At 40.8% G+C, this 18,622-nt stretch overlaps 1 protein-coding gene across 3 annotated transcripts in view; it reads right to left on the reverse strand.

The window, feature by feature from the left end:
• PCSK6 (proprotein convertase subtilisin/kexin type 6) overlaps positions 1-18,622 on the reverse strand; it is a 165,852-nt gene that overhangs the window by 81,021 nt on the left and 66,209 nt on the right. For all 3 annotated transcript variants that reach the window (XM_043489645.1, XM_043489643.1, XM_043489644.1), the window contains exons 5-6: positions 18,254-18,330; positions 16,367-16,455 (exon numbers count right to left, since the gene is read on the reverse strand). In XM_043489645.1, the coding sequence (XP_043345580.1) occupies positions 16,367-16,455; positions 18,254-18,330 (166 nt within the window). The remainder of the gene's footprint in view (positions 1-16,366; positions 16,456-18,253; positions 18,331-18,622) is intronic.

The following is an 18,622-nucleotide window of genomic DNA, read 5'->3' on the forward strand; positions in this document are numbered from 1 at the left end:
ACACATTATAATTAAAACGTCAAAAGTTAAAGATAGAATCTTAAAAACACCAAGAGAAAAACAATTTGTTGTATACAAGGAAACCCCCATGAGACTATCAGCAGAACCTTTGCAGGCCAAAGGGAGTGACATGATATATTCAAAGTGCTAGAAAAAAGTTTCCAACCAAGAATACTCTATTGAGCAAGTTTATCATTCAAAAGTGAAGGAGAGATAAAAGAATTCTCTAAACAAGCAAAAGCTAAAGACGTAAAAAGTGACATCAAACACATACATTGTGGCAGTGTGGAGGGGGGAGCGGAGTGAAAATGCATAGTTTTAGGATGCACCCGAACTTAACTTGCTATCAACATAAAACAGACTATTATATAGATAGGCTGTTATGAGTCCCCCGGTAATCACAAAGAAAAAACCTACAGTAGGTATACAAAAGATAATGAGAAAGGAATCTAAGCCTAACAATACAGAAAATCATCAAAACAGGGAATAGAGCAAGATAAGAAGAAAGAAGCAGAACTCCAAAACAGTCAGGAAACAGTGAACAAAATGGCAGTAAGTACATACCTATCAATAATTACTTTAAATACACTAAATTTTCCAATCAAAAGACATAGTAGTTGAATGAATACACAACAACAACCAAGAATCAACTATATGCCGCCTATAAGAGACTCACCTTAGATGTAAGGTCAGACACTGACTGAAAGTGAAGAGACAGAAAAGCATTCTTCATATAAAGGGAAATAAAAATAAACCTGGGGTAGCTCTACTGATATCAGAGAAAACAGACTTTAAAATAAAGTCTGTAATAAAAGATAAAGATGAGGATCAAGCAATGACAAAGGGGGCAAACAGACAATAAGATACAACATTTGTAAGTGTGAATGTATCCAACATAGGAGCACCTACTTATATAAAGCAAATATCAACAGACCTAAAGTGAGAAATTGACAGCAATACAATACTAGTAGGGGACTTTAATACCACACCTACATCAACGGATAGAGCATCCAGATAGAAAATTAATAAGGTAATATCAGACTTAAATGATGTTTAAATGAGGGACCTAATAGATAAATATAGGACAGTTCATCTAAAAACAGCAGAAAATACACGCTTATCAAGTGCACATGGAGCATTCTCCAGGATATATGTTAGGCCACAAAATAAATCTAAATAAAGTTAAAATTGAAGTCATATCAAGTAATGGTATGAAACTAGAAATCAATCACAAGAAGGAAACTGAAAAAATCACAAATATGTAGACATTAAACATGCTACTGAACAACCAATGGATCAATGAAGAAATCAAAGCAGAAATTTTTAAATACCTTGAAACAAATGTAAATGGAAATACAACATAACAAAATCTATGGGATGCAGCATAGGTCGTTCTAAGAGAGAAACCTATAGCAATACAGGCTACCTCAAGAAACAAGAAAACGTTCAAATAACAATCTAACTTTATATTTGACGAAACTTCAAAAGTAAGAAATGAAGCCCAAAGTTAGTAAAAGGGGAGAAATAACAAAGATCAGAGTGGAAATAAATGAAATAGAAACTAAAAAAATAACAGAAAAGATCTATAAAACTGATTATTTACAAACATAAACAAAACTGACTGAAATTTACCTGGACTCACTGAGGGAAAAAAAGAAAAGCCTTAAATGAAATCATAAATGAAAAAGGCAGCATCACAACTGATATCAAAGAAACAGAAAATAACATGAGACCACTATTAATAATCATACATAAACAAATTGGCCAATCGAGCAGAAATGGATAACTTCCAGAAACATAAAATTTTCTAAGACTGAATCATGAAGAACTAGAAAACCCTAGACCAATCTAGGTTAGACCAATCACTATTAGGTTAGACCAATCACTGTTAGGAATATTGAATCTGTAATCAAAAAACTCCCAAGAAACAAAAGCCCAGGACCAGATGACTTCACTGTTTAATTCTACCAAACAGTTGAAGAAGATTTGATACCTACTCTTCTCAAAACTCTTCCAAAAAAATTGAAGAGGAAGGAATGTTCCTAATCTCATGTTATGAGACCAGCACTACCCTAATACCAAATCTAGATGAGAACATCAAAAAAAGAAAATTATACTGTTCAATATTCCTGACAAACCTAGATGTAAAACTCCTCAGTAAAATATTAGCAAACCAAATTCAATAATACATTAAAAGGACCATGCATCTTGATTGAATGGGATTTATTCTAGATATTCAAGGATGGCTCAACATCTGCAAATCAGTCAACATAATATAAAACATGATGGATAAAAATCATATGATGATCTTGACATATACAGAAAAAGCATTTGACAAAATTCCACATTCATTTACAATAAAAACTCTCAACAAAGTGGATTCAGAGGGTCTATGCCTCAACATAAAAAAGGCCACATATGACAGGCCCACAGCCACCCACACTCAACAGTGACAAGCTGAAAGCTTTTCCTTAAGATCAGTTAGAGGACAAGGATGGCCACTCTTGCAACTTTTATTCAACATAGTACTAGAAGTCCCAGTCACAGCAGCTGGGCAGGAAATAGAAATAAAAGGCATATAAATTTGAAAGGAAGAAGTAAAACTATCACTAGTTCTGGATGATGTGATTTTATATATAGAAAACCATAAAGAGTTCATAAAAAACTGTGAGAATGAATAAATTCAGTAAAGTTTCAGAACACAAAATTAATATACAAATATCTGTTGCATTATATACACTAACAAGGAACTATCAGAAGAGAAATTAAGAATACCATTTACAATTGCATCAAGAAGAATAAAACATCTAGGAATAAATTTAACTAAGGAGGTGAAAGACCTGTACACTGAAAACTTATAATACATAATGAAAGAAACTGAAGATGAAATAAAGAGAAAGATAATTCATGTTCATGGACTAGAATAACTAATATTAATTTGTATGAAAATGTAAAAGTCAAAGCTATCATGAAAAGGAAGAATAAAGCTGGAGGTATCATGTGCCCTGACTTGAAACTATATTACAAAGCTCTAGCAATCAAAATAGTATGGAATTGCTAAAAAAAAAAAAAAAAAATCAATTTATCAACAGAGTGGAATAGCAAGCCCAGAAATAAATTCAAGCATATATGGTCAATTAATTCACAAAAAAGGAGGCAAGAATATACAACAGAGACAGGACAATCTCTTCAATAAATGGTATTGGGAAAACTGGACAGCCACATGCTGAAGAACAAAACTGGGCAAATATCTCACACCATACACAAAAATTAACTCAAAGTGGATTAAAAACATGAATGTAAAGACCTAAACCTACAAAACTCCTAGAACAAAACATAGCTGGCAAGCTCCTTGCCATCACCCCTGGTAGTATTTTTTTTGAATCTGACTCCAAAGGCAACAGCAACAAAAGTAAAAATAAACAAACGGAACCACATCCAACTAAAACGCTTCTGTGCAGTGAATGAAACCATCAACAAAATAAAAGGGCAACTTCCTGAATTGGAGAAAACATTTAGAATCATCTATCTGATTAAAAAATGAGAAGAGGATATAAACTGACATTTTTCCAAAAAAACATACAGATGGCCAACCGGCACATGAAAAGATGTTTAACATCACTAAACTGCTGCTGCTGCTGCTAAGTCGCTTCAGTCGTGTCTGACTCCGTGCGACCCCATAGACGGCAGCCCACCAGGCTCTGCCGTCCCTGGGATTCTCCAGGCAAGAACACTGGAGTGGGTTGCCATTTCCTTCTCCAGTGCATGAAAGTGAAAAGTGAAAGTGAAGTCACTCAGTTGTGTCCAACTCTTCGTGACCCCATGGACTGCAGCCTACCAGGCTCCTCCGTCCATGGGATTTTCCAGGCAAGAGTACTGGAGTGGGCTGCCATTGCCTTCTCCGTCACTAAACAGCAGGGAAATGCACACTAAGGTCACAGAAAGCTATCAACTCACATCTGTCAGAATGGCTATTATGCAAAGGACAAGAAACAACAAGTGCTAGTGAGGATGTGGAGCAAACGGATTCCTCGTGCGCTGTTAGTAGGACTGTAAATTGGTGCAGCCACTATGGGAAACAGCATGGCAGTTTCTCAAACAATTGGAAAAAGAACTACCATATGATCCCCTGAGGAGGGCATGGCAACCCACTCCAGAATTCTCACCTGGAGAATTCCACAGACAAAGGAGCCTGGCGGGCTACAGTCCCTGGGGTTGCAAACAGTAGGACACAACTGAAGTGACTTAGCACACACAAACCATATGGTCCAGCTATCCCACTTCTGGATAACTTATCCAAAAATGAAAACCCTAATTCAAAAAGATACATTAACTGCGATGTTCACTGCGGTGTAACCCACAATAGCCAAGACATGGAAATAACGTATGAGTCCACTGATGAATAAATGGATAAATAAGATGTGAGGTATATATATATACATGACATATATGATTACCCATTAAAAAGAAAGAAATCTTGCCATTTGCAACAGTATGGATGGACCTTGAAGGTACTGTGCTAAGTGAAACGAGCCAGGTAGAGAAAAGACAAACCCTGTATGCTGAATCTAAAAAAAAACCTCACAGATACTACAATCTCCCAGGATCTGTGGGGAATACATTTCAAGACTTGAAGTGAACCTGATACCATGGATAATATGAAATCTTTATCCTACACTTTTTCTTTTATATACATACTTTTACCTATGACAATATTAACAATTTTAACAAGTAACAATAAGAATAAAAGAGAACAATTATAACAATGCACAGTATAAAACTTATGTTAAGGTGGTCTGTCTCTCTTGCTTGTTCTCTCTCTCAAAATATCTTATTATACAAACTGAATGTCTTTTCCACCTTAAATAAGCACTCATCATACACTGTGGTCATAAACTCTGCAGTATGAGATGCAACAGCAAAAGTACACATTTTTCCCTCGTGACAATTTCATGGATAGAAGATTCGTTCTTACTATAGATTTCAGTAACCTCAGCATACAAGTTTTTTTGTTCCCTTACTAAGCAAAGAACTTTCACCTTTTCACTTACTGGAACCAATTTATGGACTCTCTTTGGTGTATCCAAGTTGCCAGCATTACTATTCTCGGGCTTGGGCCACTATTAAGTAACACAAGCACTGTGTTACTACCACAGTCCATTTGATAACTGAGATGACCACTAAGTGCCTAACACAGGGACATACTACACAAAGAAATGATTCATGTCCCAGGCAAGGCAGAACGGGTTGGCTCAAGATTTCATCACACTACTGAGATGAGTGTAATTTAAAACTTAGGAATTGTTTATTTCTGGAATTTTCCACTTAGTATTTCAGGCCATAGCTGACTGTGGGTAACTGAAACCACAGAAAGCGAAACCATGGACAATGGGGCCACTACTGCTCAGAAAAGAGACTGGTGGTTCCCAGAGGGAAGGGGGTCTGATGGTGGGTAAATGGGTGAAGGGGACCAAGAGGTACAAATTTCTGGGTATAAAGTAAATAAGTTATGGGGATATAACACACAGCAAGGTGAATACAGTCAATAATACTGTACTGCAAATATGAAACTGCTAAAAAAAAGTGAATCTTAAAAGTTCTCATGACAAGAAAAATCATTTCCTAACCATGTGGGGTGACAGATGGTAACTAGACTTATGATCATTTTGCACTTATACAAATATCGAACCATTAAGTTGTACATCTGAAACTAGTATAATGTTATATGTCAGCTGAATTTCAATTTAAAAAATCTAGTTCTTTAAAAAACCTGTTTTGTAGGAAATAACAAATTTTTACCAGTCTGACCAAAGGAAAGGGCAAGATGCCACAAATAAGATTAGAAACAATTATAACTATAAATATGGAGAATATGTTTGTTAATTATGAAAATACAACATAAAATTTAACTCATATATTTGAAAATCTGGAGATTGATGATTTTCTAGGGAAGTTTAACTATCAAATTCCCTCGAGGACAAATAGAAAGCCTGAACAGACCCAGCCCTTTAAAGAGTCACCATAAATGCTCAGACTGATTAACAAGGTCCACCAACGTTTCAGAGAACAGGCAATATCCACAGTATATGAAATATTTCAGAGTACAGTAAAAGGCAGAAAGTTTCCTAACTCGTTCAATGAAATCAGCATGACTCTTATACCCAGACTGGTGAGGGACATCATAAAAAACAGCTCAATCTATCTTATAAATAAAGATGCAAAATCCATGCATAAAATATTAACAATTGAATGCAGCACAGAACCTAGGTCTCGCACGCTGCTAGATTCTTCACTGTCTGGGCCACCAGGGAAGCCCAAAAACTAATGGTCATAATCAAATAAAACGCATTACAAGAATGAAAGGATGAAATTTCCAATATTAAGAAATGTATTACTGCAATTACTACATTAAACAGATTAAACAGTAAAGTTGAAAAACAATAAAATCACCTTACTAAATGCTTTCTTAAAAAACATGTAATAAAATTCAACATCCATCCTGATCAATACTCTTAGAAGCTAGAAATATGAAAATTTACTTAATTTAATCAAGAGGAACATGAGGAAAGCTATAGAAGGTGCCTACAAATGGTGTTAACACTAGGAACATTCCTGTATGTGTCAGAAACAAACAACAAAACCTATAAACAATTATTATTCATTGGAAGTTCTGATATGTTGAAATAAGACATGGGAAAGAAATGACAGTTATTAAGGAGATAAAGTGTTAACTATTACAGAGAGAAAAACCATTATTTATAGACAGCTTTTATTTACACCTGTCTAGGGAGAAGGCAATGGCACCCCACTCCAGTACTCTTGCCTGGAAAATTCCATGGACGGAGGAGCCTGGTAGGCGGCAGTCCACGGGGTCACTAAGAGTTGGACACGACTGAGCAACTTCACTTTCACTTTTCACCTTCATGCATTGGAGAAGGAAATGGCAACCCACTCCAGTGTTCTTGCCTGGAGAATCCCAGGGATGGCAGAGCCTAGTGGGCTGCTGTCTACGGGGTCGCACAGAGTCGGACATGACTGAAGCGACTTAGCAGCAGCAGCAGCAGAAAAGCCAAGAGAATAAAAAATAATAGCACCAATATAGTTCATTAAGGTGGCAAGATTTAACAAACTGACACACAAAAATCAATAACTTTTCTATATCCATTTCAATAATAACCAATTAGCAATGCAATTTTTAAAAAAATCAACCTAGATATGAACCTAACAAGAAATGCATAGAATCAAAATGAGGACAATGATAAAACTATTTTAAATGATGTCAAAGACCTGAATAAACAAAAACATACCATGTTTCTGGGTGGGAAGACTCATTATTGTAAAGATGCCAATTCTCCCCCAATAAATCTATAATTTCCATGTAATCCCAATCAAATTCCCAACAGGATTTTTTATGAAACTTGATAAGTAGATTCTCAAGTTCATCTGAAAGAGAAAATGTGCAAGAATAGCCAAGAAATTTAAAAAAAAAAACTTTAAGAAAAAAATTATCCTATCAGTTATCAAAAAATCCTCTTAAACTATACTTTAAAAGGAAATATTATTTAGGGATTAAAAACAAATAGAATAATGAAACATGATGAAGGATCCAATATACACCGGGAATTTAGTATATGATAAGGGTGGCATGCAGAGATCACTAAACATTAATACTGGAGAAAAGCAAAGTCAGAGTTCTCCACAACATTCACAGAAATAAATTGTAAATGGATTAAAAAGCTTAACAGAAAAGACAAAACCATGAAGGTTTCAAGATGAACTATTCTGAAGCGAAATTTCTAGACAAAATATAAAACAAATTTATTACCTTGGGTTTTCTAAGCAAAATCCAAAACCCAAGCATTGAAAGGGAAGATTACAAATACAACATCATAAAAATTTTAAACAGATTTTAACTGAAACACTACATACAAAAAATGGTAAAAGTCATCAACGGATAGCTCCACAACTTTAAAAAAATTAAAATGTGTCTAAAATGAAAGTTTGGGACTTTCAGCTAAACAAGCAGGAGTGATCCACTCTCCTCTCTGAAAACAAAAAAGATGACACCTGCCTCCATGATTCCCAAGGGTATGTAATTCCTCACAAAGTACTGATGCACTTGAGGGGCATAAGACTGGTGCATGCGTGGCTGGGGGAGTCTATTTCTTTGCTACTGCACTGCTCTTATAGCCAAGATGAAAAGCCATCTAAATGTCCATTATTTCAGAAAACAGTGATGTCTGACCAGGAATCAGACAGACACATCAACTTTCCAAGAACAGGCAGTTTCTGTGGCCTGATTTGTCATAGGAGAAAAAGTGATCATCAGCACTGCTGCATTCCTGCTGAGTCAGCATGTGATGAATTGATGCTACTTCCCTGGAGAGCGGAGGGGCCTCTAAGAGGCACTGGACTGGCAGGAGAGGATGACCCGGTCCACAGTGCCTCCAGCCCAGCTCATGCCCCACTTCTCTTCCTTTCTGTTTTAGCATCTTACTAGCCTAGGAAGAAAGACCTTGATCTTCTCCAGCCAGTCACTGATTAAAACCAGAAAGTGACTAGCCTGACACCTCCGCAACAATGCTGCAAAACACAAGGGAAAAGGGGGCATGACAAGGGAAGAAAATGATGAGAAGTATAAGCAAGCATTGTTCCATCGTATCCAAAATTTAAATAAAACATGATTTCTCCATGAATCAAGGGGTCAAAGAGACACAAGAATTCAATGAAGAGAAAATAAGACAAAAGGAGACCAAATTGTGTTACCCTGAGGAAAGAAACAGATGGAGACAGCTCAACATCTTCAGAAATGAAAGCCACACTAGTAAAAGTGTGGGGAAAAGAAGGCACTGGTTAAACAGAGACGTAGAAGAAGAGTTGGATAAAAACTAAGAAAAAAAAAATAGAAAAGAATTAAATTAAATATGAACAGAAAGAGATACAGAAACTAGGAAATAGAGATCTGATACATATATAAGTGGTTCACAAGAAGCATAAGACTGAACATATGTAGCTAAAAATATTCAAAAATCATAACAGAAGAAAATTTGCCTAATATTGAAAACACTCAGATCTTTTCCAGGATGTTGCATCCCTGGAACAGCTGCTGCAGAAGCCTCAGCCAGAGGTAGCCCCTCAGGGGCTGGACTTCCAGGGTAAAGGAGACTCACCCACCCTCAGTACTCACTGGAGGGACTGTGCTGAGGCTGGGACTCTAATACTTTGGCTACCTCATGCGAAGAGCTGACTCATTGGAAAAGACCCTGATGCTGGAAAGATTGAGGGCAGAAGGAGAAGGGGATGACAGAGGATGAGATGGTTGGATGGCATCATCAACTCAATGGACATGAGTTTGAGTAAACTCCAGGAAATAGTGAAAGACAGAAGCCTGGTGTGCTGCAGTCCATGGGGTCACAAGGAGTTCGACATGACTTAGCAACTGAAGAGCAACAACAATCCAAGTCCCAAAGTCAAGTCACCTACAAGGAGAAGGATTTAGGCTGACTTCAAACTTTCCCAAGCAACAGTGGACCCAGAAGACAAGCAGGTGATGTTTATCAAGTTCCATAAGGCTGTATACATTGAAGGTATAACTCAGGTGCAAAGGCCACCTTCAGAACTTCCTAAAGATGAAAGATAATAGCACCTGTTAGCCTTTCTTGGAAAAGTTGTGTATGTGCTAAGTTGCTTCAGTCATGTCCAACCCTTTGTGACCCTATGGACTGTAGCCCAGCAGGCTCCTCTGTCCGTGGGATTCTCCAGGCAAGACTATGGGAGGGGCTGCTATGCCCTCCTCCAGCCTGAAAAAGCTAATCGGTGGCAAAGTCCAGTGAGTTAAGAGATGAATCAAATTAAATTACTCAGGAGTGAAAAGCCTGTACTGAAAATGATGGTGGGGACCGAAGACTAAAAAACTGTGAGAATCATAATGACAGATGACCAATATTGAACCTTGACAATGTAAAAACAATATTTAAAAAAAGAACTAAAATTGAGGTGTGGGGTGAAGTGAGAACAAGCTGAAGTGAATGCTAATTACTCAGTATGGGAAATATATGTAACAACAAAAAATTAACCCTGGCATCTTTAAAGGCTGTCACAATCTTGGGACTTCTTTTTTTTTTTTTTTTTTTAAAGAGAGATATTTGAGAAAATGTCATTTCTTCACATAAGGAAATATTTATATGAAGTTAAGCAATTTCTTCCCCTTAAGCTGATTTCTTTTTCTTCTATTCAATGCACATAAATCAAATAAAGCAAGCATAAAGTTAAACACTAAACAAATACAATTAAACATAAAATTAAATCTAAGTTCAGAAATACTCAGTTTCACTTGGTTTCTCTCGTATTAAGTTTACATAAAATTAAACAGTATATTTTACTAAATACAAGTACAGATATTCCTTGACTTACGATAGGGTTACATTCTCATAAAATGTTCTCAACTTAGGACAGGTTTAAGTAAAAAATGCATTTAATATACCTACCCAACAAACATCATAGCTTACCCAGCCTTCCTTGAACATTTTCAAAACACTAACATTAGCCTATAGTCAGGCAAATCACCTATGGCAAAGCTTATTTTATAATAAAGCATTGAATATCTCCTGTAATTTACTGAATACTGTACCGAAAGTGAAGACACAATGGTTGTACATGTACAGCTGTTTACCCTTGCGACTCTGTGACTGACAAGAAGTCAAGGCTCCCACTGCCCAGCACCGTGAGAGAATTCCGTATGGAATATTGCTAGCTCCAAAAAAGAGCAAAATCCAAAACTCAAACTAGGGTTTCTACTTTGATGTATCACTTTCACATCATGGTTAAGTTGAAAAATCTTAAGTCAAACCATCATGTCTCAGGAACCATCTGCATGGTACAATCAAAAGTTAAAAAAAAACAATATTATCATCCATCCATCCATTCATCCATCTATCCACACTTAGTAAATATGGTTTAAAGGTTTAGCGTCAGCCGCTAAGTTGTATCTGACTCTTTGTGATGCCATGCACTCTAACCCGCCATGCTTCTCTGCTCATGGGATTCTCCAGGCAAGAATACTGGAGTGGGTTGCCATTTCCTTCTCAGGGGATCTTCCTGACCCAGGGATCAAACCCAGGTCTCCTGCATTGCATTTTTGTAAAAGAGTAGAGGCTAAAAGCTGGCTGTCCCTCATCTGTGAAATGAGGACAAAAGCAGCATCAATGACAGAGTGCTCTGTAGAGATTATGTAAGACACTACACACAGACACCTCATCAGTGCCTATGATGTAGATAGAACTCAGTAAGTACTGGTTATTTCTGTTTTCACAAGGTTCCAGATGATATTTTACCTTCCTTGTCCTCCTCTGCACTTTGATAAAGGATTACATACATTGTGGAGTTATTTTGACTTGTTAGCAAGCAAGCATACTATTTTAAAGACATAATTTGGACAGTGCCACTTTTTATTCCATTTATTTTCCTGTGATAAAACATGTAAGAAACACTAATTCTACAAAGAAAGTTGGTAGAAAAAAATTACTCCATTTGTATAAATATATAGTAAATTTTTAGGAGCCCATCTGTGGTGATTTTAAACCATATCCACAATTCTTTGACACTTTTTCATTCAACAGATGCAGCCTAATGTCTCTCCTCTTGAGTATATGTTGGGTTCATTTCTAAAGAACAGAGTGTGCCTGAACTGATCATGTATGACTTCTAAGACCATGTCATAAAAAGCACTGCTGCTTCCTGCTGGTTCTCTGAATCACCTGCAGTGAGAGAAGCTAGGTACCATGCCGCAGGCACTCTGGTAACCCCACAGAGAGTACACAAGAGGAGGAAGCTAGGCCTCCTGCCAACAGTCAGGAGGGGATGGAGGACTCTAGCCAACAGCCAAATAAGTGACCTGTCCTGGAAGTAGATACTCCAGCCACCAGCGAGCCCTCAGATGACAATCACAGCCAACCTCATGAATGACCCTCAGCTGGAATCACTTAGTTAATCCACTGTCTTCTGTTAGATCACAAATGTTTGCTGGAGTAACTACCATGTAGCAATGTGCTGCATTGTGCTTAGTCACTCAGTCATGTCTGACTCTTTGTGACCCCATGGAGCCTGCCAGGCTCCTCTGTTCATGGGGATTCTCCAGGCAATAATATTGGAGTGGGTTGCCATGCCCTCCTCCAGGAGATCTTCCCAACCCAGGGATTAAACCCAGGTATCCTGCATTGCAGGTGGATTCTTTACCATCTGAGCCACCAGGGAATACACCATCTATTTGGTAAAGAAATAGAAACCACAAGTGTTAGTTCCAATAAAGGCAGAGTAGCTTCTATCACACTAACTCTTTTAAAATTAATAATTATAAACTCTGGACTAAAGACTTAAGAAAACAATAATTTTTTAAGGGCATTGGAAAGCAACCAGAAGAAGGCAGAAGCAGGTGATTCACTTCTTAAAAGAGCAACCATACCAGGTATGATGCAGATTTATAACACTTTTCCTCTGAGGGAACTACTCATGTCTCTGAATACAGAGAAGCTAGAACTCAATCAGGAAAATGCAATCTTATTCTACTAGGGAGCTGTGGGATTGAGTCTGGAACTATTAGAGAAGCTGGAAATTGAGAGAAATCCTAGAAAGCAGAGAGCTAGAGAAGAAGACATACATAAACTTCCCTCAGATATTCAACTAAGCCCTGCATGGAGCACACCTGGGCAAGTCTCTAAGAAGCCCAGGTAGAGAGGAATAGGGGGAGGTTGAATGAGTGAGCAGATACTCCAGCTGCTGCCACTGCAGGGGCACTGCAGTCAACTTGAAGCTTGAACCTTGCTAACTTAGAAATACTGGTTAAATGCTTCAGTGTTTCCACTGAAATACTAAAAGAGTCACACTATCCTTAGCGACTGAACAATAATAACATCTAAGAGTAAAGACTGTTCTTGAGCTAAAGGATTTCCTCTAAGGAGAAGGGCAAATCAGAACAGATGAGTCATTACAAAATAAAAAATTGAACTGACAGCAAGAACAACACTCAATTGTATTCAGGGATAATAGAATCAAGAGTCCCTACAATATAGTGGAACAATGTCCAGGGTACAATAAAAAATTACTAGACATGTGCAAAGAAACAGGAGTATGTTGCACATTGTAAAAAGAAAAATCAATGATTAGAAACATACCCACGTTCCCAATTTATCCCTCACTCCCCTTTGGTAACCAGAAGCTTGTCTGTGGCTATGTCTGTGAGTCTGTTTCTGTTTTGCAGGTAAGTTCACTTGTATCACTGTTTTATAAACTCCACATAAAGTGATATCATATATTTGTTTTCATCTGACTTAAATTTTGGAATAACAGATACATATTATATATGGAAGAGATAAATAACAAGGACATACTATACAACACTATCTTCAACATTTTGTAATAATCTATAATGGAAAAAATCTGAAGATACATGTATATATATTACACATATGAACCACTTTGATGTACACCTGAAACACTGTAAATCAACTACACTTCAATTTTAAAAAGAGAAACATAACCATATATGACCAAGCTATTGGAATCAGTACAAAAGACTGTAAAAAAAAAAAAACTCATAAATATGTTAAAGAATCCAAAATAAAATATAGGGATAATGGATGAAGAGAAAGAGAATGTCAGAAAAGATTTGGAAATAGTGAAAAAAATAGCCACATGGACATCAAAGAACAGAAAAGCACAATATTTGAGTAGGAAAGAAAAAGGAAAAAAATCATTGGGTGGAAATAACAATGGATTGGACACAACAAAAGGCAGGATTGGTGAACTTGAAGAAAACAGTGCAAAAGAAATGATCAAATCTGAAGCACACATGAAAAAAAAGATTAAAAAAATGAATACAGCTTTAACCTGTGAGATATATCAAGCAATATAACAGCTATAACTGGTGCCCGAAGAGGAGAGAAAACAGGACTGCAAAAAATATTTAAAGAAACATTGACAGAAAATTTTCCAAACTTCATTTAGAAAAAGAAAGAATAAACAAACAACCCACTAAGAAGCACAGCAAGCCCCAAGTGGGATAACTATGAAAGAAATTACACCAAGGGCCATCAGAGTCATCATAAACAAAGCATAGATGGGAAAAAAAATACTAAATAAATAAAGGCAAATAATGAAATATTTACTAAATATTTCCTCTGAATAAATAAAAGTAGCCAGAAAAACAACTCACATTACATAGAGAGGAACAACAGTAAGGATGACAACCAACTCATCATCAGAAACAGTGAATGCCAGTGACAATGGAACAGCATCTTTAAAGGGCTGAGAGAGAACCATGTCACCCCGGGATTCTATGTTCACCAAATATTCTTTCAAAGAAGATGAAATTCAGATAAAAGCTGAGGTGATTTCTCACCAGCATACCTACACTTCAAGAAATACTAAAGCAGTAAAAGAAATTCTCTGGCTGGAGAAAAATTGAAACCAGACAGAAGGAATATGAAGCTAGAAAATAAGGAATGGTAAACATGTAGGTAAGTATATTTCTTTTCACAAGCCAACTGTTTACAGCAAGAATAAACACTGGGTTTATAAAATATGAAAACATGAAAACAACAGCATAAAAGATGACACTAAGTGTGAACTCAAGTAATGTTTTAGATTTATATACTATACATGAAGTTGTATAATATTAACTCCACGTAGATTGGAGTGAGTTAGGCTATACACTTTAATCTCTTGAACAACTTTAGAAATAGAAAAGATATAAAAAGGTAGAGCTCATGGACACACCAGGATGTCTCAGAGAAGTTCCCCACTTTGTGTCAGCACATGGAGAGGGAAGCTGTGTTAGGGTGCCTGAAGGCTCCCTGTCCAGGGTGGGCTTGGAGGGAGGGTTGGGAAGAGGGTGGAGAGGCTGATGCTATGTGCAGCAGCTCTGGAGACATGGCTGTCATAGGTTCCCTGGGTCAATGCCAATACCCCAACCCCTTCTCCATGGCAACCCCACTCCTGATCACACAGAGTTTACACCCATTGTCCCAGGACACAGAGGCAGTGGGTGGTGGGAATTCAACTGGTATCCAGATCAGTCAGGTAGACTTTTCATGGGTCTTCACTCACCAAAGGCTCCAGGGAGACCTTACACATCTCAACATAAAAGAACTGTCCATGATGGAGTGAGGTCAGGTGACAGTCCTCTGATCTGTTCTCTGCAGGACATGCTCTTGGTGGTTAATGATGTCACAGACTGACAAGTCCCAGCCACTTCCAAGGTTTCCAGGGAGAGGGCAGGTGGAGAGTCCTCATTAAGTGAAAGCTGGGGAGCCTTTTCTCAAAACTCAAGAAGCTCCCCAAGGACTGAGTGACCCACAGAACCTCTGGCCCAACCTCCCCACCTTTCACTGCTCATCATAGAGCTGAAAGAGCTACGGCCCCTTCATAAAGGAAAAGCAGCAGAGAAGGCCATGCCATGGGAAAGAGGCACCCAGCACAGCCACTGGCGTGCATATGAGCACTTCCAAACTGAGGGCCAGAGCCACAGGTGAGGACACAGTGCCCCGAGGCAAAGTGGACGGTCAGGGACTGTTCAGGCCCGGCACACACCTGCTCAGTGCCAGTTCAGCCACATGCACCTACGAGACACTGCAGAGAACATGCTGAATGACCCTCTGCCATTCTGAAATGACCAACTGCCAGGCTTGGGCGGGGGAGGTGAGAGGAAGCTGCGTGACTCTCTGCTCTTAAAGCCCCATGCTAACAAGAGAAGCCTGACTCTCCAATGAGGAAAATAGTACCAGGTCAGGTAGTGTTCCCTACAGAGCCCTGGAAGGCTGACCCCCTGGAGAATAAGGTGGGAGCATCCAGCTTCGAGAGCCTCCATGGAAGCACAGTTGGGTGTGGGCAACTGTAAGTCATGGGTGGACGACCCAAAAGGGAGGCAGGGAGGCTTTTGGGGTGATGTGAATGCTACAAGTCCATGATTAACAGGGGAGACCAGGCATGTCTGCGGGTCACTGTGACAAATGTCCTCTGGCTAAAGCTGAGGGGCAGGTACAGTGGGCCAGGAGGCTACAGCAGGAGTTGGGGCCAAGGTTAGGCTTCCTCTCAGGTGAAAACCATAAATCCTGCTGGGAGAGTGATTGGCAAGCCTGGGAAGGCCAGCAGCAGGACCCAGCGGTCTCTTGGAGCAGTCAGCTTGACAGCAGTGACTCAGGGGCCAGACACCAGCACCCATGGAGGCTTTACAGGCCCCAGGCAGTGTGAGGTGAGGCCCAGGATCCGACTGGGTCCAACACCATGGGGAATGCAGCTTCCCAGACCTGCAGGGGACTGCATCCTGCACTCAGGCCAGCCTGAGCCCCTCGACAGTGCACTTGGGCCTCACCTCCAATCTTGGCATTGTATGCAACCCCTACAATGCAGTAGGAGTTGTTGGCGGAGGCGGCGACTTCTCCTGCACAGCGAGTGCCATGTCTGCGGGAAGGAGAGAAGGCAATCAGGACCCTAAGCTGGGGACGCTGAGGTCCTCCCTCAATCCTCCCCATAACTGCTGGGCCATCCGTGCGCCCCCGTGTCAGGACCCTCCTGCAAGAAAAGCCATTGTCCCTAAGCGGGGGGGACACTGAGGCCATCCCCCATCCCTCCCCATCATTGCTGGGCCATCCATGTGCCCCACAGGCTGCCCTGCAGATGTGATGCACCTGTATCAGGCTTGGGCTCTGTTGGGCACCCATGGCCTCCGTATCCCACCCCCCAGGCTCTGCGTCCCCTTGACTGACAGCACAGTGCGGATGCCGGCCTGGCTGCAGAGATGAAATAAGAACAAACAAAGGCTTAGGTTCTGTCCCCTGAGCCCTCTCCCTGCCCCGAGCTCACCCTGGGCAGACCCCTCCCCCCACACACCTTTCCACGGCCATTCCAGCAGAGGGCAAGGAGGAGGGCTGGACACGGAACACTCAACAGCAGTAGGTGGAATAGGAAGAGGTGACCCGAGGTCAGCACTCTCCTCAGTAATGACCTCACTCTGCCACCCATAGCAGGCACATCTCTGAGAAGGTCCGTCAGAGATGAGAATCACTGATTCAGAATCAAAACCACCTTTAAAGCCAGTTCTGGGTCCAACTGTCAGCCCCCGGGGCAGCCCTCCCTCCGTCCAAACTCTGGACCATGTGTGCCTGCAGCTGGGGCTGTCCCTGAGTCATGGGCCCAGGGTCCCACTCAGGACTCACCACGCCGCATCTGGCTGGTCCCTCCCTGCCCGCTGCGCCCTGCAGCCCCAGCGTGGTGGCCATGGAGTAGAAAGGGAACCTGGGACACGAGGCCAGGCCTCCACAGGCGCCAGGAGCACTGCGGCCAGCCCGCTGACTGCCTCCACTGGCTGAGCCTTACTGCAGGGCTCCCTTGGGGCACCGGGACTCCAACCTCAGCATCAAATGGACTGAAACAGGGAACGCTAAGGAGGACACACCTTGCAGGCCTCGTGTCAGCAGAGGAAAGGAAGAAAGGGCTTCCACCGTCCTCTAAACACTTCTGGAAGAAGGGGACGAGCCAGTGCACAGGGCCGGCTGATGGAGGAAGGTCTGGCCAGACACCGGACAGGAGCGCCCAGGCAAGTTTGGGAAACTGGACATCACCCCCAGGGCTGCTACCAATGGTGCCAAGTCCCCCAGTCTCTCCAGACCACCCGCACTCCCTCTTTCACAAGTCTCAATGACCGAACAGTAATGGTGTGTCCCTCACCCGTCATCTCACCCCTGCCCCCAGCCCTCGGAGGAGGAAACATCAGGACACAAGACTTCTCTGACACTGAGACTCAGCAAGGTCACCCCACTTGCACAGAGCCACACAGCCAGCCCCAGCATCACATGGGCCTCCGCCACTGCCTCTGTGAGGTCAAAGACAGGGTCAAGAAGGCTTGGGTGCTGACCGAGTGATCCGAGAGAATACATTGTGATCTGGACACAGCTGGCTGTGCAGACCAGGAGATATTCCAACAATGTTGCAAACAGGAACAATGCTGGCCCAACATCCACTGCAGCTGACCAGCAGAGTAGACAGCCCACAGGAAGGGGCCAGACCCACTGAGCCTGTGAGCCTGGAAGGCGGTGTGGGGCTGGCTCCTGGTGGTCAGCCCCAGACCCCACCAGGAGGCAGAGAGCTGCCCCCAGCCTGTCTCCGGCCCAGTGTCCCCATGTGGGCTGGCTCCACCATGTGCGGGGACAGCAACAGAGAAAGAAGCAAGTAGGGGTCAGGCAGGTGACACAGGACGTACTTATTCTCGTTGCTGGCATCGTACCGTGGAGACGGATCGTAATCGTTGCCATTGACGTCATAGCTCGCGTAGGAATCCTAAAAAATGAAACCTTGGTGACCAAAGAGAAGTGGCCCAGTGTATCACAACTCTGTTTATAACTGGTTTTACGCCTCGACTGGAATCAGAAACAAGTCGGGCACTCTCTTACTGCAACAACAGTTATACATATATATAATTATGTGGTGAATACACATAAAATTTACCACCCTAACCATTTTTACAGCTCAGTGGTGCTAAGTACATCCACAAGTTGTATGGCTGCCAGCACCATCCATCCACGGGATTCATCTTGAGAAAATCTGCACCTCTTAAACACTAACTCCTGAT

The sequence above is a fragment of the Cervus canadensis genome, chromosome 17 (genome assembly GCF_019320065.1).
Source record: "Cervus canadensis isolate Bull #8, Minnesota chromosome 17, ASM1932006v1, whole genome shotgun sequence".
Lineage (NCBI taxonomy): Eukaryota > Metazoa > Chordata > Mammalia > Artiodactyla > Cervidae > Cervus > Cervus canadensis.